We start from the raw sequence: 25,529 nt of genomic DNA on the forward strand, positions 1-25,529 counted from the left end.
TCATGTGAAAAATTAAATCGTGGCTTCGTTTAATGGCCTGATAAACATTAGGTATGAACAACAGTGACGAATAGGTCTAAGTTCTCATATATGAGAACAAAATATAGAAAAAACTAAAGCGATCTCATCAAATCGTACCATTTCAGATTCCTAAGGTGTAAATTTATAGCAGGATGGGTCAACGTTGAATGGAAAAATAAGAATTTGATCGCGTCAAAATTTGATCGAGTTCTAAAACTATGTAAAATAAGTGTATTTGGTATGGGAAATATGTTCGGAGTCCACCAGAGTATCCAAGATAGCGGTCCATTTTTAACTCTTGCATTATGGGCATATTTTGTATGAAAATATATCCAGAATTCAAAATTTGTAATCAGAAAACCCAAGCTGTGCGCTGTTTCTCAAGGTCTGCAATATGACTATAGTTAGAATGGGGAAGAATGCCGGTCTTCGTCCAAAACTGGTACCTAACCAGAAAATCATTATTAAAATGTTTGGATGCGTCTTCATACCTTATTTTTGATTTATCTTGTAGTTATTGTAACGCTTCAAAACCATTATGTGTGATGTGCTCAGATGTTGTTAACCATGTTATGAGGAAGTGTCGCCAGTAGCTTAAAGTTTGCGTTCATGGATAAATCTACTTGGAATTCCAAGATTTGGAAGGAAATTCCAATTCTGGGTATCGTTTTCTTACATCCTGATGGTGACATCATATGTGTGTACAAGGATGATAGCCTCAAGAATCGCGTGCTGCTCAAAAATGCTCAAAAATGCACACGAGGGATCTGTAGAGGTTTGAGCTATTTTATTGAGCTGTCAAGACAGCCGGAGATGTTCAGTGGTATCATCGCGGATGGATAGTGTTTATTGATGAAAAAACACTCAAATTTCGCCTCTTCTGAAATCACTGAATTGCTCTTGATTTCGCAAGAAGAGAAATGTTTGGCAAGGTTTCTTTGGAATCCTAACCAGACTGGTTGAGGGTCTCAGGACACAACAGAGATGACCCAAATGTGAGACAAATACGCCGAAGGGGTTGATGATAAAATTTACCACCCTTGTGCACATTTTTAAGGAGGCTAGCACGGAAATAGGAGGGAAATTTTAATGTTAATTAAATAATTTCAATAACATTTTTCCATCAAAGTACAATGAGTTACAATGATAACTCATTGTACTTTGATGGAAAAATGTTAATCTTTCTTGTTGGTTATTCCATCTCTGAAATATATGTGATTTTCTCCGTCCGTAGTTGCCAAAATTTTTCGAATTGAAAATATGGCCTTTTTAAAATGCCACTTTTAAAGCTCGATGAAACATCACACTTGAAGGTGGATTGATACTTTTAAGAATCTCAAACGCATATCCCAAACTCAAAGGGTCTGCCAAACTATGGATATTTCGGAAATATGAATTTTCGAAAACTATATAACTGGTATTGTTTGTTCATTATCACTCACACATTTATTTTACTTTGGTTTTTCTTGATGATGCAAGTGTATTTCTAGGTGTTTTTATTATCTCACTGGTGGTATGGAACTACCGTTAATTTTAATTATTGATAAACATAGCTTAGCTTTGAGTATTTTTTAAATATAAAAAATTAAATAAATATGAGACGATGATATACTAACAGGAAGAGCCACTTACGTCTATAGTCTAAATCGTTTTCGAGTCATCGGGCTGAGCTCGTTCATCATGGGCTAGAAATCCGTAATTATTTCCTCCTCCTCATGTCGCTTGATAGGATCACCTTTCAACATAGCAATAATCATACTAAAATAGAAACAAAGCTTAAATCATTCCAGCGGAAATGCAATCAATGTCATCCAATCATACCAGTACAGATACACGAAGAATATTATCATGTAAAATCCCAGCCCAATCATTGTGTCCCGCATGTGCTTTTTCACCATGCCACGGTTGTGAATTTCGGCCGGATCGAAAATTCCCAAATTTCCGGAGGGAACTTTTACGAGGTCATACACTTGCCATCCAATCATCGGCAGATTGGCGATGAACAGAAACCAGCTCCCATTCATTAGTAGGATAAACGCCAGAAAGCAGTGGGCCGACAGCCTCGGTACGACCCAGAAATTCAACTTGGAACAACACTGTTGGGCATTGAGATAGTCACACTCCAGGTCGGAAAGGATTATTACCTAAATAGAACATCGTTAGGCTAAGGAAATTATACACTTTCATTAATGAAACATCGAAGAGCAGGGCATTATTCGAAATATTGATTTTGGAAAAGTATACAAAATAAATCAGCAGGAAAAGTATGACGCCCGTGATCAGTAACGCTATTCCGAACACAAGCGTTTCTGGAAGCATTTCGGTCTAAGGTGTTGCACGTTCCACGGGGCTCCTAATTAGGGAATAGAAATTTAAAATGACCGAATATTGAACATTTTCACCTCCAGGCTCACAAACTTCCTGTTATTATCTGACACGAAAATAGATTTTGTTGTTATTGCTGCCGGGTTTGACGTGTGGTGCATATAAACTGTATATTGTACTTGTGAACTGGCAACATTCAATGGATATGTGGTGGTTCGCATGCGCGTGTTTGGGATTTCGATTATGCTGATTGTGGTCCCTCGGTGTAAAGTGAGGATTCAAAACGACCGTTTAGAAATAGGTGATGTGATATTTATTCAGTGCATATGCATGATACCAAAATTTCTAAGATATGAAGCCATTCGAATGTGTATTGATAAAAGAAGCGCTGCTTTAAACATAGTTTGAAAAGCATTTTGAGATTAGGTACACTGACATTGACAGACAGCAGATAATATCAAAAGAAAATCAGTAATAATATTTTAATGCTAAAGTTTGTTTTACCTAATAGTACTATTTCACTATTTACGCATAGTATTTTTTCGGGCGATGGCTGTAATAAATTAAAATAATTGAATTGAAATTAAATATAATTATAATAAGAAATCATATTTACAATCGAATTGCGAAAACAAACATCACGATAAATATGATGACGATGATGATGATAATGAACATGTAATTAACACTCTAGCCTCAACACCGTCCCGTTATACACACATAAATTTGATATTATATTTTTTTATGAATGTTAGATTCTCTGATGATCATATTTCATGTGGTCATACACCTACGTCCAGAAAAAAGCAAGACATTTCTGTCTAGGGGAGACGTCGGGTTAGAGAGAATAGGCTTCAAAGTGTTACAGTGGAAAATATACAATCTGTCCTCAATAACACTAGTGTCAAAGGGAATAACTAGGCATAAATAGTAGTTGGAATTCAAAGAATGTCAAGTGGAAGATACCTTTACCGGGATATACCAGGTTTTGTTATATGTTTTGACTTTTTATGTCTTCTATAAGCACCACACTAAGAACGCGGCGCGAGACAGGACACAGCACTAATAGTTCTCACAAAAAAATTAAAAGGGTTTTAATGTACCTTTTAAGCCGACCAGTTTCGGGCTCGACGTTGCCCATCGACAGGACAATGTCCGACTGTCCGACAGTCCGACAGTCGGACATCGTCCTGTCGATGGGCAACGTCGAGCCCGAAACCGGTCGACTGAAAAGGTAAATTAAAACCCTTTCAACTGTTTTGTAAGAACTATTAGTGTTGTGTCCTGTCTCGCGCCGCATTCTTTGTGTGTTGTCGAGGTTCTCACGTTAGCACAAACCTCAAAAAATTGAAGTCCTATAAGCACATCCACGGTTTTTAACTAAGAACTTCCTCTCACAGATACGGAAATATTCAATTTCCAAGAAAGCTAAGGGAAATTCCATTACGAAAAGTTCCTGGACCGACAAGGAATCGAGCCCGTTACCCTCAGCATAGTCTTGCTGAATACCCGTTGGCTTACCACATCGGTTATATAAACTTTGTTTTTTATTTATTGAAGTGCAAAGTTAGTCGTAATACACAAACTAGTGAGCAAGTACCCCAGCTAACAAGTTGTTGGTGTACCAATAGTTTTTCCATCTATTTTAACTTTGCATTGGCATTCCCAACGTGATGCAAAAGAAAGGTTAAAGCAGTTTTCATGTGAATAAAAGCTGAACACAAAAGGTACAATCCTTCATCCAGCTACTAAACATCTGGTTTTGGTGATTTTATTCAACCTTCAACTGATTTGAGGGACATTGAACGGCTGTCTTAAGGCTTAATTTGCGCTTAATCAGCAATGAATCATATTTATTGATTGTGATTAAAAGTTAAAAAAACTTTTACAAGCTTATTTTTTACCAGTTGCGGCTTTCTATTTACAGAAAAGATGTTTAGGAATGTCCTGATTTATAGTCATTCACCTTAGCATCTGCACCACACACAATGGGGCACGTTCGGTGTAGTACTAGATTTGTAGTAATGAGCTGAATTTTAGTATGGTGAGAAGGTCAATTCTCCGTTTCTGCAATGAAATGGTGCAAAAAGCGTGGGTATTATGATTCCTTGCCCAATTTTATGCTGGTTGAGCAAAACTTTGAATAACTATGTTGTTTATGTTGCCAGAAATGAAGAAAACAACAACACTGTTGCCCAAAGTTTTGCTCAAACAGCATCAAATTAGGCAAGGAATCATAATACCCACGCTTTTTGCACCATTTCATTGCAGAAACGGAGAATTGACCTTCTCACCATACTAAAATTCAACTCATTACTACAAATCTAGTACTTCACCGATTTGTCCTATTGTATACATATTTTCGGTTACACGAAAACGGATCCGGATCCAATCCAAATCGAGTCAACATGTAAACATTGTGCAAATCAATCGAAAAGTCAGTTGCACATTTTTGTTAAATTCTTCTTTTTAGAGATTAATCGCTCGTAGCAATATTAGTTGGCACATTCAATAATCAATGCAGAACACTCCCAAGTGAGTACTTTATCTCTAATTTGTTTGAATATTTGAAAATTTGGTTTTCTGGTTTTGTTTTGATGAATTGTTTACATCCATTTTGACAGAAGGACCCCGTTCGGGTTAGATCCAAAAAAAAAATCGGCAGAGTGAACCTAGCCATGTTTGGGTCGGATCTTGGGCGAATCCGGATCCGACTCTATAGAATCAACGAACGTTATTGTATTAACGACATAAGTATTGCTGATGAAAGAGGTTGAACAAGCCATAATTCATAACAAGGTTCAGCCACTGCCACCTTTACCAGCTAATATTCAGCTATTACTCTCACTGTTCAGCATTCATTGTTACTTGGGACGTATGCAAGGTTTAGCAGGAAAACTTAATTTAAAGGTGAAATCGCAAAAGTTGGAAATACATTTCATTTGTCATAATTTGTCTGGAATAATTTCAAGGCCATACACACCAAAAATCGATTTGGGATTTCAGCAAAATGGTTTATTGAACAACAATCAGCAAACATGCATTTTACTGAAAAAATCAGTGTTTTGGATTTATTAGCTGAAATCCAGTAAACTAAGACGGTTTTCTGAATTTTCAGCAAACTGTTCTATCATCAGCTGCGTCGGCCACTTGTCAAAGTAAAAAGCACCTTTGGCGTTGTTCATGCCGCATTCTTTCGCAGAGTTGTGGATTCTGATTCTATAAATAAATTATTAACTATTAAATTCATTTTATAGACTAAATAGATTGTGTAACAGAGCAACAGTTTGCTATGCTTTGCTATTGGGCATTTAATAATTAGGTGAGTATTGAAAAAACAAACGATAGCTCTTAATTTTAGAGTCAACAATTTCTTCTTTAAACGACAGATGCAACCCAAGAGAAAAAAAATCGTATATTCAAAGACGTCCGAGAAATGGTCACCGAATCCAATGCAGCTCCTCGTCCAGGATGTTTTTTACTTATTTCAGAGTACATCCAGCTATCCGACTGAGTGACCATGCATGCAGAACATGTTCTGTGGAAGATATCCCGCCTGATTTTGTAACCCGGCCCGGTTATTGCGTGTTTTGGTCGTACATGGATCAATATTGAATTTTGGTTACATATACCCAGGGCCGGATCTAAAGGGGGGCCGGGGGGGGGGGCAGGGCCCGGGCCCCCACATTTTATGGGCCCCCACAAAAACCATTTTGCTTGTTAAGCATTAACTTTATTTTACCCTTTTGCTTGAGTACTGTTAAAAAACAAAGAAAAACTTTTTGGCTCATCGCATTTGTACCTCTGAGGGGCCTCCACATCCGCTCGGGCCCCGGGCCCCCACAATCCTTAATCCGGGCCTGCATATACCTAATAAACTTTCTTGACTCTTGAGGAATCGACTGTTGATCTTATGTTTTGAGGTTATGGCTTTCAGTCTTGGAAGAAAAATTCAAAAACGGATTGTTAAGTTTTCATCCGACGTTTCGGTCACTATATTGTGCCTTCCTCAAGGAATCTGTGGACAATGATTTTCTTATGTTGTGTTTATGATTTTTATGTGTATGTTACTCACTAACTATGCTCCGTTCTCTCGTAACATAGGCCCACAGCACAGGCCAAATTTGTCCCAGACGAACGTATCGCTGCAACAAGAATCGTGAATATCAGGCGAACATGCTGTGTAGGCGAACTGTTTATCGTCCGGTCTACTTACTCTGCCGCCTGCGGCGGTGGACCCGAATCGTTTTCGGAATTTCTCTCTACCGAACCAATTGTTTTTTTTTTCTGAAATCTAAACCATTTATTTTGATTTCTTAGCTGAGTCCTTTCAGCAAGGCGGTGCCGAAATCCGCGACGGTCGAATTCACTGAAGTTTCAGTACATTTTGCTGATCGTTCAGTAAACTGTTGTCAACAACGATGACAGCAGAAAAAGTGTAGAATTAGCATTTAAGTTAAAATATACGTTAATATAAACAAAAAAAAATGGGCTGCAAAACGGTGAGTCGATAAGGAGAGCGTCCAACATAGCTCTGGTCCTCACAAGTTCCTACCTCATGCTTCCACGGGTCAAACGATGACAAAGACCGCCAGCTAAGAGTTGTGTGCTTAGCTGGTAGTGCAGCCTGGGCACTATTGTCCTTCTGACTTCAGCTAGATTGAGGAGGTACGATCCGAGCGTCTGTTCACCAAGGAGGTGCGGCTCAAACAGCGTCTGTTCTGGAATCCAGTGGCTGAGTATGAAATGCTGTATTGCGTCAGCTATACCTAAGAAGGCAGCCCCTTCAACGCAATGTAGGCAGCGCGGCCCCGGTAAGGTAGCCTGCTGAAAACCTTCAAACACCCAGAAAAGCAATAGTAGAGTAAACGGATTGATTCAACGGCAACAGACCCGGCAACGAATAAAGGACAACGATTGGAAGTCGGATCTTGGAACGTGAGAACTTTGAATGAACCCGCACGTGTTGGGCTCCTGGCTCGTGAACTGCGGAATGTCGGCGTTAATGTGGCCGCTATCCAGGAGATACGCTGGCCCAAAATTGGAGAACGCGAATTCCGAGCGGTGGATCCCATCACCAACACTTCATTCAAGTACCACATCTACTACAGCGGCGGCGATAAGGCAGAACGCGGAGTTGGCTTTATAGTGATCGGGAAGCAGATGAAGCGAGTTATTCGGTGGAAGCCGATAAGCGACCGAATCTGTGTGTTGAGGATGAAGGGCAAGTTCTTCAACTACAGCCTGATCAGCATCTATGCGCCAACGAACGACAAACCCGATGACATGAAGGATGAGTTCTATGAGAGCCTTGATAAGGCCTACGGAGAGTGCCCAAAACAAGATGTCAAAATAGTCATCGGAGATGCAAATGCGCAGATCGGCAGAGAAAGTTTCTTTCGGCCTGTCATTGGAACGGAAAGCCTTCATTCTGTTGCCAACGATAATGGTCTGCGCCTTGTGACATTCGCTGCTGCTAGAGGGATGGCAATCAGCAGTACCTACTTCGCACGTAAGAATATCCGAAAACACACCTGCCGACACCCGAGTGGTGACACTTGCTCCCAGATAGACCACGTGCTGGTCGACGGGCGACATTTCTCGGGCGTCATAGATGTGAGGTCCTACAGAGGCCCGAACATCGACTCGGATCATTATCTTGTAGCCGCTAAAATTCGGGCGCGATTATCCAGCGTCACGAGTTCAAGAAACAACAGGACGATGCGTTTCAATATCCAGCGCTTGTCAGCCGAAGGGGTTGCTGCACAGTACCATCAGAAGCTAGACGAGAGGATAGGAGAGACCAACGGATCTGGAGATGTCAACAGCTTGTGGGGAAGTATCCACGAAGCAGTGACAACAACAGCGCAAGAGTGATTGGTACCGCTCAGCGACGCCAACGTAATGGTTGGTTTGACGAGGACTGCCAACGAGCGACGAACGAAAAGAATGCCGCCAGAAGTCGAATGCTAGTGGCCGGTACCCGGCAGAACAGAGAGCGGTACAGGGTTGCAAGAGCAGAAAAGAAACGAATCCACCGCAGAAAAAAACGGCAACACGAAGAGAGTGTTATTGCTGAAGCGCAGGAAAGTATGGACAGGAACGATATGCGGAGATTTTATGCAACTGTCAATGGCGCGCGGCACAAGACTGCGCCAGTGCCCGCCATGTGCAATGACCGGGAAGGAAATTTGCTGACAGACAAAACAATGGTGACAGCCAGGTGGAAGGAGCACTTGGAAGATTTGTTGAATGGTAGCAGCGAAGGAGCACCCAGGAACAGGATTAACATAATGGATGACAGTCAAGCAGTGGAACCACCAACACTGGATGAGGTTAAAAAGGCCCTTAAGGAGCTGAAAAACAGCAAGGCTGCTGGGAAGGACGAGATCCCGGTCGAACTTCTTAAGCACGGAAGCGAGCAGCTACATCAATCAATCCATCAGATTATTATAAAGATTTGGGAGGATGAAGAATTGCCCACCAGTTGGTTGGTTGGATGGCCTCATATGCCCAATCAAGGGCACAGACTGGAGTGTGCCAATTACAGAGGGATTACCCTTTTAAATTCGGCGTATAAGATACTGTCGCGTGTCCTGTTCAACAGACTGCGACCTCTTGAGGAGTCCTTCGTCGACGAATACCAGGCTGGTTTTCGTGAGGGCCGATCAACGACGGATCAAATGTTTACCCTGCGGATGATCCTAGATAAATTTCGGGAATATAACTTGCAGACTCACCATCTGTTCATTGATTTTAAAGCAGCGTACGATTCAGTGAAAAGAAATGAGCTTTGGCAGATAATGTCAGAACATGGTTTTCCGGCGAAACTAATTAGGCTGATACGCGCAACGCTGGATGGATCAAAATCAAGTATTCGGATCGCGGACGAAGTGTCTACGTCGTTTGTGACCTTGGATGGATTGAAGCAGGGGGATGCTCTTTCAAATTTATTGTTCAACATTGCACTCGAAGGAGCGATTAGGAGGTCAGGCGTGCAGAGGAATGGCTCTATCAACACACGGTCGCACATGCTCCTCGGTTTTGCGGACGATATTGATCTCATCGGCATCGATCGTAGGGCAGTGGAGGAAGCTTATGCTCCTCTGAAGAGAGAGACAGCGAGGATAGGCTTGACGATTAACTCTACTAAGACGAAGTACATGATAGCGGGTAGAGACATAAGCAGGCCTAGTGGTGTTAGTGCTGAGGTAGTGATTGATGGGGAAGTGTTTGAAGTTGTTGAAGAATTTGTTTATCTTGGAACACTTGTGACATGTGACAATGACGTTTCCCGTGAAGTGAAAAGGCGTATTGCAGCTGCGAATAGGGCCTTTTACGGATTGCGTAGCCAGCTTAGGTCCCGTAACTTGCAAACGCAAACAAAATTCGCTGATTCTTCCGGTTGCCCTCTACGGCCACGAAGCGTGGACGTTAAAGGAGGTAGACCGAAAAGCTTTTGGAGTTTTTGAGCGCAAAGTGCTACGGACAATTCTCGGTGGGAAACAAGAAAATGGAGTGTGGCGCAGACGCATGAATCACGAGTTGTACCAAGTGCACGAAGATGCGAATATTGTGAAACGTATAAAATACGGCAGACTTCAGTGGGCTGGACACGTAGTGCGAATGTCGGAAGAAAGAATAGCGAAAACAATATTCAGCAGAGAACCCGGTAGAGGTAGGCGACTTCGTGGGCGGCCGCGAACTCGCTGGCTGCACGCGGTTGAAGAAGATCTACGATCCCTACACGTTCGGGGAAACTGGAGGAACATCGCCCAAGACCGACGAAGATGGTGCTCTACTATACGCTCGGCATTGGAGTAAAGTTACTTTGTAGCCAACAAGGTATCAAGGTAGGTATAAACAAAAAAACGATGACAGCTGAAATTGCTGAAAATTTCAGCATTTTTTTTTTACTGAACGGTTTGCTGAAATTATAGCTCGGCAAAATTCAACAAAACTTTGCTGATTTTCAGCGAAAAAAAATTGGAGTGTAAGAAGACTGAGGAAGAATTGAAGTAGGCCTCGCTGCGATCGGAAGTAATTTTGTTTTGCCTGTCATAGTGATAATTTGGCTGGAGCTGTGCCATGCGAAAGCAGTACGCGCATGATTTGCGGAATCCGTTTGGCACGAAGCTTTCATGCTTCATATTTCTATATTGGTTGATCCCATAAGAACTTGATTGGAAGCGCCAAAAACCAAAGTTGAATTTTACCAACATGCCCAATAGGCATAGTGTACCTACAGTTAATATAGGTGATTTACTATTTAAAACTTATATATGTGATGGTATTCATATTTTTTCTAGCAAATTGAGATGAAGAACTACCTACTAGAGCATTCAAACTTTTTATTTGAGCATTATCTTTTTTATTTTATTAATATACTACAAGAAGCTACTAGTATCATCACGAATGGTGCGTTTACCTTATTACAATAACATAAAGTTGTGTAGTAGTGTAGAATACTTGGTTTAGTTCTATAAATGTATTCTGTCTCCGTTCGTCATATCAACAAAAGTAACGTTAAAGAAACTTATTAGAAGTCTACAATTTATGATGAGAGAAATGAAGGCAATGAAGCAATCCAAATGAACATACAAATGTGCGTTACAATACGGCCTTTCGGATCAATAAGCAACCATTCCCACAGATATGGAAAACAAACATTTAATACAAATTTACAGGATAAAAAGTGATTGGTAACATTAGGCAGGAGTGTTGTAGAGAGCGATAGTTATACTATTCGGAAAGAATGCAACAAAACAAAACTGTCTGTAGACACATACAATATACAATAAATTTTAAGATTTCTATTAGAAGGCAAAAAGATCGTCTATAACATTAGCTTATTTACGAAAGCTTAGGTTGCGATTTTCTTTTCCATTGTTGAAATACGAGAACGAGCATTCCATGTCAGATTTTGTGCTAACAGCTTACACTTCCGCCAGCCACGATTAGAGACGCTATCCGTCACCCTTGCGCACGTGTACACAGAAGCATTCCCTACACCGCATCGGTTGGTCATACTTACAAATCCAGCAATACGGGTTTGGTATCTTTGGCACATTTGAGAATCGAGTGCATCAACTTGACAAACCCGGTATCTTTCGGTTTTTCCAGGCCACGAAGTAACCGATTCTTCATCACTGCTACAAATTCCCGGTTGCTCAACTGACCGTCCACTGTTAAAGGTTGATGAATATGATACAATGAGTGTGGTGAAAGAATTACCTAAATGCCGCTCAAGTAATCAAAAGTTCTACTTTTCTCGCTTGTAGGGTATTTCACGGACTTTCAACGGAACTTTCTGGCTGCCTAAAAAGCTAATGTTAGGCAAATTTGATGTCTTTTTAGCTTTATGTAACAGTGTTGAAGTGGTTGTATGGCAACTTGTCATGTTTTTCATCTTTTCCAAACGATTGGGTTCGTCATCATTAGTAGTCTTCAGAAAACAACCAATAACGAATAGAACAAAACTGTTGAAAATAGCATAAGTTTCCCTACACGGTTATCTATAAGAAGCTACTTAAAGATGTTCCTCAAACAAACCTGAAGAATCATCCACATCCTAATGGGATGCAATATAGCAGATAAATAGCGATGGGCGTTATACATAAAATATCAGATACCTTAACGATAGGAAAATAATCAGTGACGAACCCAGGCGATCGCACAAGTACCAAGCATTGATTGGATGATATATCGTGCGGCTTCGTCTTTAGCTTTACTCATGAAACACTCTTCCAGCAGAACTTTTGATTACTTGGTGTGGCTACTAACTGAAAAGGGAAACCCCGCACACTTACTGTTCTCGTCGAAAATGGTAAACACAACGTCAATGACGTGATCGGTCAACTCTACCATTGCTACCGTCCTGGCCACGTGTTTGAGGGTGGCCTGATCAATGGACGCACCGGCTATGTGGTAGAACGTTAGAGCAGTATCGACGTCGTTAATGTTGTTCAAAAAGTGGAAGAAATTGAGATAATCTTCCTTTGACACACCAGCACCATGGTCACGGAACCTTCACGGATTTGAATTGGCGAAATCGCAACAAGAAAAGAACGAAAATATACAAGAGAAAAATCGCAGAGCGTTAACACATCTATCTACGTACTACTGAACTTCAAAATTGTCAACAATTAGAGCACGCATCCTACCTTTTCTTGACGCGCTTGATCTTCTTGATTTTCTTTTTCTGCGGATAGCCAGCGTAAGCAAGCATCAGTTCGGCGAAGTCCGCCTCACTTATGTTACCGTTTTCGTCCGGGTTCTTACGCATGAACTCCAGCGTTAGGATTTCCCGCTGAAGCTGCTGTTGGAAGTCCAAAAACTTTTCAATGGTTAACTTTTCGTCATTTTTGGGCCCGAAAAAGTAAGTCGTAAGCGCCGAATTTACACCCTGAAATAATGGATATGCTCAATTTTTCGAACTAGGTACATAAATCCCAGAACTCATGTGAATTAGTGAGCAATAAAGAAGCATACAACTAGAATCATGGATTACCTTAAAAGTATTTCCTGTATTGGCATGATCTCGGTGGCGATTGCCGATGCTCGTCTGCTGGCGAATCAGGTTGGCAACCTTCTCGAACTCCTCACTGTCGACGTCTCCATCACCGTTGAGGTCAAACATTCGGAAGGCAATTTCGAAATGGCGGCGAGAGGCTGCAATAAACAGACAAAAACAAATAACAATTTGAATAACATTTAAAGAACTTAACATGTCCGCTTTGAATATGGAGGGTCTTGACCGGAATTTCACAAAAAAAAATCGAAGGTATACAGATTTTTTTTTTTTTGAATAACTTCCAGAAATGTTCGATACCATACCGAAGAATAAGGGATAACTGCTTAAAAATAATAGAAAATAAGGAAAAAAACATTTGCTTTGTAATTCCTTTGGTTACTTGTGGCTTCGTGGGCGTGGGGCTAGTGTCACCAAGCATTTAGTCGCGAGGGGCGCAGGTTTGATTCCCACCGCAGCTGTTAGGAAAAGTATTCGGCTGTGCCACTGGGCGTTGCATGCTAGTCCGTTGTCTAATATTTTCAAAAACTTTTTTCATACACACGGAAAGGATCAATGTATCTTCTGAACTTTTTTCCTGGTGGAAAATAACTTTCATTTTCGCAAAATCCATTTTTTCGAAAGTGTGTTCAAAAACTATACAAAAAAGTGAAAAAAAAATCACCTGGAAAAAACATCGGGAGATACCTTGATCGTTCCTCTACATGTGTATGGAAACTTGTATTGAAAATATTGCTCGGATATTTTATAAAAAATCTTAAGCCAAAATATGAGGAAATGCATCGTCTTAAGGAAGAATTCATGAATATCATTTCATTTTTAATCAATGCTTGTCTTTCTCCTTCATCGTTTGAAATCTATTTTCTCTCTTTGGAGTCTCTTGAAAAATATTGGAAGGAATCACTTGAAGGAATCGTTTGAAGAATTCCAGGAGACATCCCTGGAAGAATCCCAGAATGAAGCCCAAGATAAATCCTGGGAGGAATTCCAGAGAGGGAAAAAGAGCTGGCTAAATCCCTAAAAGAATTCCGAGATTAATCCCTAAAGTAATCCATGAAAAAAACAGGAGGAATCGCAGAAGCGGTCAATGAATAAACCCTGAACGAATTTTGGAAAGATACACTGATGGAATAATTGGAAGAAACTCGTTAGGAATGAATGGAGGAATTCTAGGATGAGTACGGGAAGGAATCTCTAAAGGTAGCTAGGGAGAAATCTCGAAAGGATTCCCTGAAATACTCCTTGAAAGAATCTCGGGAGGAATCGCTGCAACAATATTAAGGACAAATGTCTTGAAAGCCCGCTTCAACAGTGCATCAGAACTTCAGAGGCACAAATCTCAAGAAGCAAACTTCAAACAACAGTACATTTTATTATTCTGTTCTTGTTCACTTGTAATAAGCTTCGAATAAGAAGAACAGGTGCGCTGGTTTTGTTTACGAAGAATTTGCGCCGTCAAAATCGTGAGAAGGTGCCACAGTCGGCCATTGCGGCGGCCATTTTGAGATTCTAACAAGTCTGTCCTTGAGAAAAATCCCTGGAGATATGCCAGGATAAATCCAGAAAGTTATCTCTAAAGAAATTCCGGAAAAAAAGCTTAAAAGAATACAGGAGGAATTCCGAAAGGGGTCCCGGAAACAAATCCCTTAATGACTCCCGGAAGAATGTTTTCAAAAAAAAAATCCTTGAAAGAATTTCGAGAGAAATCCCTAAAAGAATTTCAGAAAGAATCAATGCAGTAATCCCGGCAGGACTGCTAATAGAAACTCCCTGAAGACATCCCTGGTGAAATCAATGGAAGACTTCTGAAGATATCCCTGAAAGAATCCTGTGTAATCTCTGAAGGAAACTGTAACGGAAAAACAAGAGGAATCCCTAAAGGAATCTCGGCAGGAAACCCGCATGGAAGCCCGGGAAGAATTACAGGAGAAATCCACAAAGGAATCCCGGGAAAAAAACAATGCAATTCCAGAAGTAATTTTTAGAGAAATCTCAGGAGAGATCCCTAGGAAAAATGAATGCAGGAATCTAGGAAAGAATTCCAGGAAAAATCGCGGAAGACATCTCTAATAGAACCCCATCCATTATGGATCTCGGAAGGAATATCTGGAGGAGTTCGGACAAACTACTAAAGGATTTCAGGAAAAATATCTGAACGAAATCTAAGAGAATTTCCAAAATAAAACCCGAAAAGAATCAATGAAGGAATCCCGAGAGGAATTTCGGGATAAATCCAAGATGACCTCCCGAATACGGCCGCGGGAGAAATCAATCGAGGATTCCCTGGAGGAACACTGTCAAGAATCCTAGAAGGAATCCCAGGAAAAATATCGAAAGAAATCCTTAATAAAACCCCGGGAGGAATCAATTAATAAATCTAGGGAGTAATCCTTGAAGGAAAGCCAGGAGAAACATCTATAACAATCCCGGGAGGATTCGATAAATAAATCCCAGAGAGAATTCCGATAGGAAAGGATTCTGGAGGAATCCTAGGAGGATTCTCTGAAGTAATGGATAACACACAGGTACTCACGACAGCATCCACAAAAAATTGGTCGGTTTCGCTTTTTTTGTCTTTTTTTTAGTCGTTCTCCTCCCCATTCGCTTACCGACGGTCTAAAAATAGATTTCCGAGCTGCCGCAGTTGCTGCCGTCACCAACACAATCACATTCCGGGTTTGTTGGTGGCAAAAGTGCAGTCGTTTGAATCAATCCATTATTTCATGTTGAAAATACTAAATCTCTGTTTGTTTCAACAAACTGTCAAAAATGTCGACAAGTGAAAATAACTATTAAACAATAGAACAGTTCAGTTTAAACTAGAAATCAGTTTGTCACTATAGTAAACTGAAAAATCGGTTGATTTGAACTAGAATTTAATTGTTTTCACAATTTATTTTTCTGCGTGCTGGTAAAACCAATGGAAGACTTCTGAAGATGTCCCTGAAAGAATCCTGTATTATCCCTGAAGGAAACTCTAACGGAAATACAAAAGTAATCCCTAAAAGAATCTCGGTAGGAAACCCGCATGGAAGCCCGGGAAGAATTACAGGAGAAATCCACAAAGGAATCCCGGAAAAAAAAAACAATGCAATTCCAGAAGTAATTTTTAGAGAAATCTCAGGAGAGATCCCTAGGAAGAATGAATGCAGGAATCTAGGAAGGAATTCCAGGAAAAATCGCGGAAGAAATCCCTAATAGAACCTCAAGAAATCAATCTTGGTATCGGAAGGAATATCTGCAGGAGTTCGGGCAAACTACTAAAGGAATTTCAGGAGAAATATCTGAACGATATCTAAGAGATTTTCCTAAATAAAACCCGAAAAGAATAAATGAAGGAATCCCGAGAGGAATTCTGGGATAAATACAAGAAGATATCCCGAATACGGCCGCGGAAGAAATCAATCGAGGAATCCCTGGAGGAATACTGACAAGAATCCTAGAAGGAATTCCAGGAAGAATATCGAAAGAAATCCATAAAGAGAAACATAAGAGGATACAATATGACTGCCACAAATGGCTGATTTGGACCCCTACTCACGTTTTCAAGAGCACCAATTTAAAAAATTCGTAAACAATTGCGCTCTATTTGTAAAAAGAGGCAGCTAGTGAGCAAGGCCAGGATAAACAAGTGCGGCTTGGTTTGATGCTTCATTCGTCAGATTTGTGCCTCTAAAGTTTGTATGCAAAATTGGAATGTGATACCATGATGTTTGATAAAACCCTTGATAAAACCCCGGGAGGAATCAATTAATAAATCTCAGAAAAAATTCCTGACGGAAAGCCAGGAGAAACATCTATAATAATCCCGGGAGGGTTCGAAAAATAAATCCCAGAGGGAAATCCGATAGGAATCTGTAGAAAGATTCTGGAGGAATCCTAGGAGAAACCCCTAAAGCAAACCAGGGAAAAATCAAACCAGCAACTCTGGGAGTTCCGACAAGAAATCCGAAAAGGAAAAGGCAAATTCCCGGAAAATCCCTTTTAGAACCGCGGGAGGATTATATCAATAAATGAATTTAGAGAATCCCCATGAGAACCCGAGCAGAGGGGAATATCAAACTAATAACTATCAAATCACATAATCTGTTTTTATATCTTGTTTTGTTATTATTAACTTATCAAGGCATAAGTTTTCCATAACATGTTTTGTTTGACAATCTTATTTTGTTATGATCAAGCTATTGATATACACCCATAAAATGATATTTTAATCATATGTTTTGTTATGGAACAAATTTTATTATTATACTATTGAGAGTGTACAAATATTTAATAAGCAATAGCACAACAATAACAAGTTTTGAAATTGAAACTACATCATTCAAGATTTTGTTTACAACCCATTGTTTACAGCATACCGTGTGTATGATCTAATTAGTTCCTCTAATTAGGACTGAACGAGCATTTCAGTTTATTATTTTATAAACACTTCGATAATTATGACCTGTTTTATGTTCCTTTTTTAGTATTTAGTTACGTACACTGTAGTGCATAATTGATCGGACGAACGCATATTTTCATACAAAATGGCCATGTTTGAGATGCTGTAACTATGGTTTGCTTTGATGGATTGAGCTGAATTTTTGACACTGAACTACTAATATGCAGAATTTTACGTGTACAAAGTATAAAATGTTTTCGTTCACAGGCCTGGGCGTGACAAGGCGTTGAAAATTGTGCAAAAGTGATCGGACAGCGGTATCCCTTTGATTAACACGCGTGCCGCTGTCCGAACTTTTACTATGTGACATCAAACTAATCATTACTAATTTTGCATTCGGATTGTTATCAATAACTTTCAAATAACAACATTTGTTATTGAAATATTTCCCAAATTCATTGTTATTATGTTGTTATCGAACTAACAAATCATGTTATTAAATTGGTCTTCCAGGAACATTTTTTTGTTATGATTTTTGTTATTTTGCCGCTTATGACAGCTAAGTTTATAACATAATTTGTTATGTTAATAACATGAAAATAACTTATTTAATTACTCAGTTATTTTGCCAAAATAACACATTTTATTATGCTGTTGTTATTCCCTTCTGCTCGGGAAACCAACCCCCGGGGGAATCCCAGGAGAAATCTGTGAAAGAAGCTCGGGAAAAAAATCTGAAAACATTTTGGAGCGACCCCTGTAATGATCTCGGAAGTAATACCGAGAGGAAATCCTTAAAGCATTTCCGGGAAGTACCTATTCGTGATGATACATGTACGACTCGTTTCGTAAAAATCAACGTTTTGCAACTCGTTGTATACATTACTATCAGGCTTGACAGAAACTCACTCGCGAGAAAATGAGGACGCGATTTCGTCGATTTTCTGAGGAGTGAAAATAAAACTCAGAAATAACAACGCAAATCCTCAACAGCACCGAGCGCGAGCTTGTCGCGCAGCGAGGAGTTCGTCCAACACTCATACTCAAAAAGCACTCGGGAGTTCCACTCCCATACAAAGAAAGACTCTCGAGGCTAAAATCGCACTCAAAAATCCGAAATAATCATCGGCTTTTTTTGGTTCCCCTCTTCCTCGCTCAGTTTTTATTGCCTCTCTGTTTGGGGTTCGTTCGCTCCCTCGCGACGAGGCAGAAGCAAAACACTGCTCTAGAGCATATTGCAAAACTCTTATGATTTCGAGGAGGAATGTCAAGCCTGATTACTATTACTCATTCCCAAAATATAAAATATTTATAATTGCAAAGAACTGTGGAACCTGGGTCTCCAGTTAGCCAAGTGGTTGAGACTATATATCACCAATCCGGAGACGACAGGTTCGATTCCCGTTCCAGTCGGGAAAAATTTCTCGACTTCCTGGGCATAGTGTATCATTGTACTTACATCACAATATACAAATTCATGCATTGCTAGGCAAAGGAAGCCCTTCAATTAATAACTGTGGAAGTGCTCAAAGAACACTAAGTTGAAGCGAGGCAGGCCAAATCCCTGTGAGAACGTAGAGCCATAAAGAAGAAGAAGAACTACGGAACCTTTTAAAAAATGATCTGGACTTAGATCTCAAAGTCATTCTTCAATGAAGAAATATACCAAAAATGTCCTTGCTGTTGTTAGAAGTTCTTGAGAATTTCATAATAAGGTAAAAAGTAATTCTTCAATGATACTAATTTTCCCAGTGATTCCACGTTGTGTTCATAGAACAATTTTTCTGTGATTATTTTTGCAGAATGTGATTGAAATTGGTTGCTAAATAGAATGACCCTTTACAACACACATCACTCTCAGATGTCATCCGCATAAGCTTCGTCATCCACATTAAATGCAACGAAACGAGGTTGTACATTGTGCAACGATGCATTGCCTAATGTGATGCATGTACAGGTACAGGTAGACATGGCAGGACGAAACGCTCGTTACCTCCGATGCTATTTTTAGCTCGTCTATGTATGCCACGTGGCCCCCCATATAAATAGTTCCTTTAACTTGCACCCTCAACTTCATGGGGTAGCATAGTACAAGGAAGCGAAGGAAAGTCTCAACATGGTGTATGGTAGCACAGGTACTATCCCGAATCGTAATAAAAATAGTTATTCAGTTTCGATATAGAATCGAACTTTTTATGTCGACAATTTAACAAGGAAAAAACTGCAAATACTTTCAATCGAAATCAAATCAAGCCTAACTTTACCAAGCACCGTATCTAACTAAATCCTCGAATGGGGAAAATCGAAGGGGTTCCCACAGCAACTCATACATTGAGCATTTCAGAAACGCGAAAAATCCGGGTATTTTTGCAGAAGGTGAGTGATACAAGTAGTCCTTAACGAATTTTAGCACCTTATGTGAACATCTCTTTTTTGTTCACATATGTTACAAACGGTGTTTGGTAAAGTTAAGCTTGAAATGTTCATAAATTGCTTAAAATTGAAACCCTTATAAAGAAATACAAAGTTAAGGGTTCTTTCTAAGTTGAATCAGCTTTGGGCTCAAAATATCGCTAATAAAGATAATAATAACAATAGACACATTCTACCGTGACGTCAGTGCCGGATTTAGGGTTCGGGGGGCCCGGGGCAAACTTTCTAGAGTAGGCCCCCAAAAGCAAGATTTTAAAGATGTAAACCGTACATTAATTTTTCGTCAATGTTGTGTAATTTGTATTTTTTAAATTTTTACTGTTTTTATTTTATTTATTTATTTATTTATTTATTTATTTATTTCATCTTCAACACTAGGTTGTACAGACTTTGGCTTAACTTAGATATCTTATTCTATTGAATGTTTTAATCTACTTCATATATAGATACAGAGAGCACACTAAATACAACATATTACCATTGATTTTTTTTTCATATCAGTCAAGCAACAACATGAATATTCTTGAGAACAACTTTCATCAAAATTTACATTGATCATCAAAACAAAGTACAACAAGTTACCCAACTACAGACAAATTTCCATTAAACACTTGTATAAACAAAATCAAAGCCATTTCCACAAAATCGTAACAAATTACACAATTACATTAAACATGTCTATACTCTTATTCATTTTAAAGAATTACATTTGGACTCCAAATCGTTCTACTCAAACAAACAAATTCTCTGAATTTAATTCCAGTTGGCCACGTAGAGAGACTTAAAGCCGTCTTTTTCCATCTAACATTTAAAACAATTTTAAAAGATACGTATTCGAGCTGGCTAACATCCTTCCAACTAGGTACTAGTTTTGAGACCTTTATTTCTTCTTCGTCTTCTATCCCGATTGATTTACGGACCATACATTCAACATCGCTGATATTGGCGTAGCTATGAATATTGGACAGAAAAAGCGAAAATGTGTCTTTCTGTTGCAAATTCGGCATTGTTGAACAACTGCTCATTTGGGGTTCGCTGTCATATTCGCTCGCAGGACCAGAATCGACTTGCAGTTTAGTTGACGAAAGCGGACTTGAGGATTGCATGGGCACCTGTGGCAATGGTTGCAGTGTAGCGCTCGACAGCTTGTCTACGATAAATTCAATACGAGATTTGATGTTCGTAAGCTCAGATTCAATTATCGTGGAGGTATCATTGAGCGGCGTATTCAACGATGAAGTACATCTTTTTTTGTAGAAGGCAACTAAGCAATCATCACACATCCAAAGCATATTCTTTGCTGCTAGGCTCACTGTGTGCGATTCCAGCAGTCCAACACAATTAGCATGGTAGCTTTTGCTACAATCTCCTTCACACACAACGAACGGTTCGCATGTAGCATCTATTAAAGAATGGCATTTGTTGCACTCCATTGTAAACAGTGCGTGATGGTCAGGAATTCCACACTTTATACTACGATTAATTTCAAGCGCCAGCAGATCACAGAGTTAGTTTTCACAATTATGAAAAGCGGTTTATACTAACGAAAACGATCACAGCGAAATTTTGACTGAGAACTCTTTGGTGTATGTCTATTATTTGTGCCAAATTTCATAGAAATCGATGCATCACTTTTAACTGTGAATGAAAAACAAACAGACGTGGTTTTAAGCATTTTGTATAATCATAAAATTTTTTTATTCACATAATAGATGGCTCTTTCACGCTACAGTTCAAAGTCCTGTGATGATAATTATGAAATTTCTTTAGCTGTTATGATACTTATAGAGACACTTTCTTGCAAAATTTCATCAATTGGTTTGAAAGTTACTGGTGTTGATAGGGGTTAGTGTAAGTGATTTTTTTTTCGTGTTTTTCATGTGCGATGTTTGCCTATTCATAACTTTTGAATTTCCCTGCCAATTTTCATGAAATTTTCACAGAAAGTAGTTGATTATGTGTTTATTATGCCTGCGAAATTTGATGATTATTGGTATAGTACTTTCAATAGTGCAATTGAAACAATAAAGGGTGCTGACTAATTTCTGTCTGAGGGGCTAAAATCACGTTCAGTCCCAATACATGTTTCGACTATCAAATTGTTAATAGTGTATCGATTTTTGTTTTTAATTTTGCCTATGCAACAAATATAGATTGAAAGGTTTGTGTTGAAAATTTCAGCCATTTACTTTGCCAAATTCAAAAGTTATAGCGCTGACAAGCAAAACTAGGGGCTGTACAAAATTCAATAGCGCACATTCTACTTTTTCATGGCTATAACAAAAAGTACTGCACCAATTCACATAAAATTTTGTAGGCGAAATAAACACATCTTAAAATGTTTTTAAGCCAAATTTGATCAATTTTAATGTATCTATTGTAGAGTTGCAGCTGTATTTCTGTGTCCCGATTATTGCGGATACAGGCTTTAGACTGAAAAAAGTTTGTCTTTAGGGGGCAACTGTTGCAATAAATTTTTGAAAACGTCGGTGAAACCCAAAATATAGATATGTAAAACCACTGCTCCGAAATGTTTTTGGAAGCTAGGTTTCCAAAATTGATCCGAATTTCCTAAGCATCTCCTGGAATAATTATCATATCTTTCCCATAAAAACATTTGTCCTTAATGAACTGAGGCAGGTGGATATTGAGCAGGTGTTGTCAGAATATAATCGTATAATCAACAGATGCATGCACAATTATTGTCAAGTGATTGAATTGTTAAACTATCAATGAAATGATATTTCTCTTGATGCAGAAATATCGTTAAATTTACTCTGAAACATGTAATCTTTGGTTTTTTTTAAGAAACGTTTTAAATTGTACTACAGAACTCAATAAAAACTTTCAAGAGGTTTTGGAGTACCTAACTCGTGTACACCAAAATTAACAAGAAATATCTTTTTATCCAATTGATGAATATTGTATACCTCTCCGGGGAAACAATTGAATCGTTTAGTTGTTGTTGTTTTTTTTTTAATTTCAATTAGATGGACAAAATTGTTTTGCATTTATGAATAAATTGACAAAACAGTTTTATGGTTTTTGAATGGCAGCTCATATCGAAAAAAAAAATATCCAAAAAACTGTAAATCCATTTTTAAAATAGTGCCAGTGAACCAAAAATCATGAAGTTTAGTATTTCGATTTATTCTCAAGACAAATTTCAGATTATTAAATAATCTCTATACTTTTGGTAACCCAATTACAACTACTATAGGACGACTGCATTTCATATAAGTTCGTTGAACAAAATGTATATAGTGCTTCGAGATTCTTGGGGGGCCCCCTCAATCGGGGGGCCCGGGGCACTTGCCCCCATTGCCCCCCCTTAAATCCGGGCCTGCTACAACGTTTTGACGCATTCGTAGTCAGATTTTCCTCTATAACTCATGAAAACGAGCGTAAACCGCAAAATATTTTTTCATATTCGGATTCTTTGTAAAATTTCTGATATATTTGACTTATTGAACATTTACTTTTCATTAGAAAAACATGTTCAAAATACGTATTTGTAGCGTGACGTTACAACGCGCTAGAACCCGACCCTCTCTAACGCGCTACCAACATCTTGAAAAATCTGCTCGGATTTTTATGATATTCTGATTTTTTTTTTCCACCATTGAAATTTATTGGTTTGTTCTTCAATTCAATGGAATAAAACATTTAAATTTCGGATTTGTTTTTGAATAATCGACTTTTACATTTCGTGACGTTACAACGCCCGTTCAGTTTCAAACAGGGTTCTGCTCGCGTTGTAACGTCACGAAAATGCACATCATGTTAGAACCAGAATAATCAGCCAAATTTACCCGAATTTGTGAATATATCATTGCATCATCTTCACTGCTACAAGGGGAACTTTATTCTATTGAAAATCCGTTTTGTGATAAATGGCTCGGAGGGCCAAGTTATTGCTATCAGCAGTATGAAAAATCCTTCATGAAGGTTAATGGTACCCATCTTCGGCCTAGTACCACCCATATTCATCTAATATTGTCCCAAAGACTAAACCGTTGATATTCAATACTTCGCATCGCCAGATATTTAGATTTTGCAGCATAAAACTAATCACGCCGTCGAATCAAACATTTTTTCAATAATTTATGCAATGTCATTGATTCAATTGAAAACGCTTTAAGATGTGCGAGCAGTTATTGATCCAAAGACATACCTGAGGATCTGCATACCTCTTAGGGGCATCAATTTCTGTGATTCCAGAGACAAATAGATCTAATTCTGACAAAAAAATCCATCCTATATATGTCAGAGTCATAATTACTTAGAGAATTAGTGTCTTTGGCAAAATTGTTTGATAAGTCAAAAACTTACAGCTGATTTACTATTGGATGTGAGATTCAGACACACTGGGCGACGCTTATTAAAAGTTTACAATAGTTTAGAATTTCTCAAAAAGTTTTCAACAAATTTTGATTAGTTGAGAAACTATTTTTTGGCAAAATCTTTGGGCACTTTATAAGAAGTTACAACATGTTGAATATTTTTTGAATAAATATAAAGTGCATTATTTTTCAAAATTTCAACTACCACTAGTCAGTTAGAAATTTGAACCAAACGGCTTTTAACTGAAAATAGATAAACAACTTTTCCAAAGACATCAACATTCTAAAAGTCTAAGTAATTATCCCGAGATACATATGGGTTTCAATTTCGTAGGTGTTACGTCTATTTGTCGGTGATTCTTGTTATATCAAAAATAGATGTAACACTGACGTAATATCCATCCCATATATTTCAAGATCCTAAAATTTAGACAGTTGATGTCCTCGACAAAATTGATTAGCTGGTCAAGAACTTACAATTGATGGGCCGTATGATTTCAAATCCTTCCACTAGGAGGCGCTAGAGGGCATACACAATTTTAGTTTTACTTATCTCAGGATCGTGATTAACTGGAAAGATGGTTGCTTCATTAAAGTTGTTTGGTAGATCACTAGACTTTCAGTTTAATAGCCGTATGGTATTAATTTCTGCCACACAGTGGTGGTAGTTGAAAATTTTCAAAAGCATGCCAATTTTATTAATTACCCAAAACATATTCAACAAGCCGTAACTTTTTATTAAATAAATCAAAAATTCTCAAATTTGGACTGATAGTTCTTTATCTTGTTATCTGTAATTTCTACAATTTTGGACTTGATTGGTTGGCTCTACACAAAGATGGAGCGCTTTAAGCAGAATCATATTTTTGACTGTGTTCTATTAACTCTTATATCTAAGGAATAAGTGAATCAAATCAAATGAAATTTTGAAAGTTAAGTATTATATATTGATCTTTGATTACAATTTGATTTGAATACAATATGTCCAAAGTGAAAAAAGTTCCAGCTTGTAGAGTACTTTTCAAGAAATTCTAATCCCTTGCATGCTTTTGCAAAATGGAAACTAACGTCTTCTAGTGGCAAAATCTCGCATCTATTGGTAAATCAACTGCTAGTCCATTACTTACCAAACAACTTTGCCGAAGAAATCGTATTTCTATGTAAAAGGGATCCTGAGATGTATGACATTTAAAATTTGTAAGTTCTCTATTACATCGTAGATTTTGGCCAAACACCATCTCCTCCGTCCTTCAAAAGTCTACGTAGTTTATTAACCGGCAATGGTACGCAATTTATAAACGATATCTCGAAAAAGAGCTCATACACAACGAGAACGAAACTGTTTTGAATATAGAACTACGTTTGTCCCATTCAGAAGCCGTCCAAGCCAGAAAGATTTGGTCTTTTCCACAGAACTTTTTTTCGTGACGTTACAACGCAAACTTCAACCAGGTGAAACTCAGGCTTCCGTGAACCGATTTTCTTTTTTTTA

At 38.6% G+C, this 25,529-nt stretch overlaps 2 protein-coding genes across 6 annotated transcripts in view; both read right to left on the reverse strand.

The window, feature by feature from the left end:
• Positions 1 to 1,439: 1,439 nt before the first annotated feature.
• LOC109430141 (protein cornichon homolog 4) lies at positions 1,440 to 11,521 on the reverse strand. Of its 4 annotated transcripts, none has more exons than XM_062849996.1 (4): positions 11,381 to 11,521; positions 2,266 to 2,374; positions 1,843 to 2,165; positions 1,440 to 1,779 (listed from the first exon to the last, which is right to left on the reverse strand). In XM_062849996.1, exons 2-4 carry the CDS (start codon positions 2,338 to 2,340, stop codon positions 1,707 to 1,709), a joined length of 471 nt encoding a protein of 156 aa, XP_062705980.1. In that variant the 5' UTR covers positions 2,341 to 2,374; positions 11,381 to 11,521; the 3' UTR covers positions 1,440 to 1,706. The 4 variants fall into 4 exon arrangements, with proteins under 4 accessions (XP_062705980.1, XP_062705981.1, XP_019561721.1 ...); XM_062849997.1 differs by lacking the exon at positions 11,381 to 11,521 and adding an exon at positions 2,851 to 2,873; XM_019706176.3 differs by lacking the exon at positions 11,381 to 11,521 and adding an exon at positions 2,440 to 2,523.
• The window catches only part of LOC109430138 (calcium uptake protein 1 homolog, mitochondrial), a 91,073-nt gene continuing 76,544 nt past the window's right edge, over positions 11,001 to 25,529 (reverse strand). For both annotated transcript variants that reach the window (XM_029873389.2, XM_029873388.2), the window contains exons 7-10: positions 12,857 to 13,017; positions 12,510 to 12,751; positions 12,156 to 12,373; positions 11,001 to 11,531 (exon numbers count right to left, since the gene is read on the reverse strand). In XM_029873389.2, the coding sequence (XP_029729249.1) occupies positions 11,377 to 11,531; positions 12,156 to 12,373; positions 12,510 to 12,751; positions 12,857 to 13,017 (776 nt within the window). In that variant the 3' untranslated portion in view covers positions 11,001 to 11,376. The remainder of the gene's footprint in view (positions 11,532 to 12,155; positions 12,374 to 12,509; positions 12,752 to 12,856; positions 13,018 to 25,529) is intronic.

Source organism: Aedes albopictus, chromosome 2, assembly GCF_035046485.1.
Source record: "Aedes albopictus strain Foshan chromosome 2, AalbF5, whole genome shotgun sequence".
Lineage (NCBI taxonomy): Eukaryota > Metazoa > Arthropoda > Insecta > Diptera > Culicidae > Aedes > Aedes albopictus.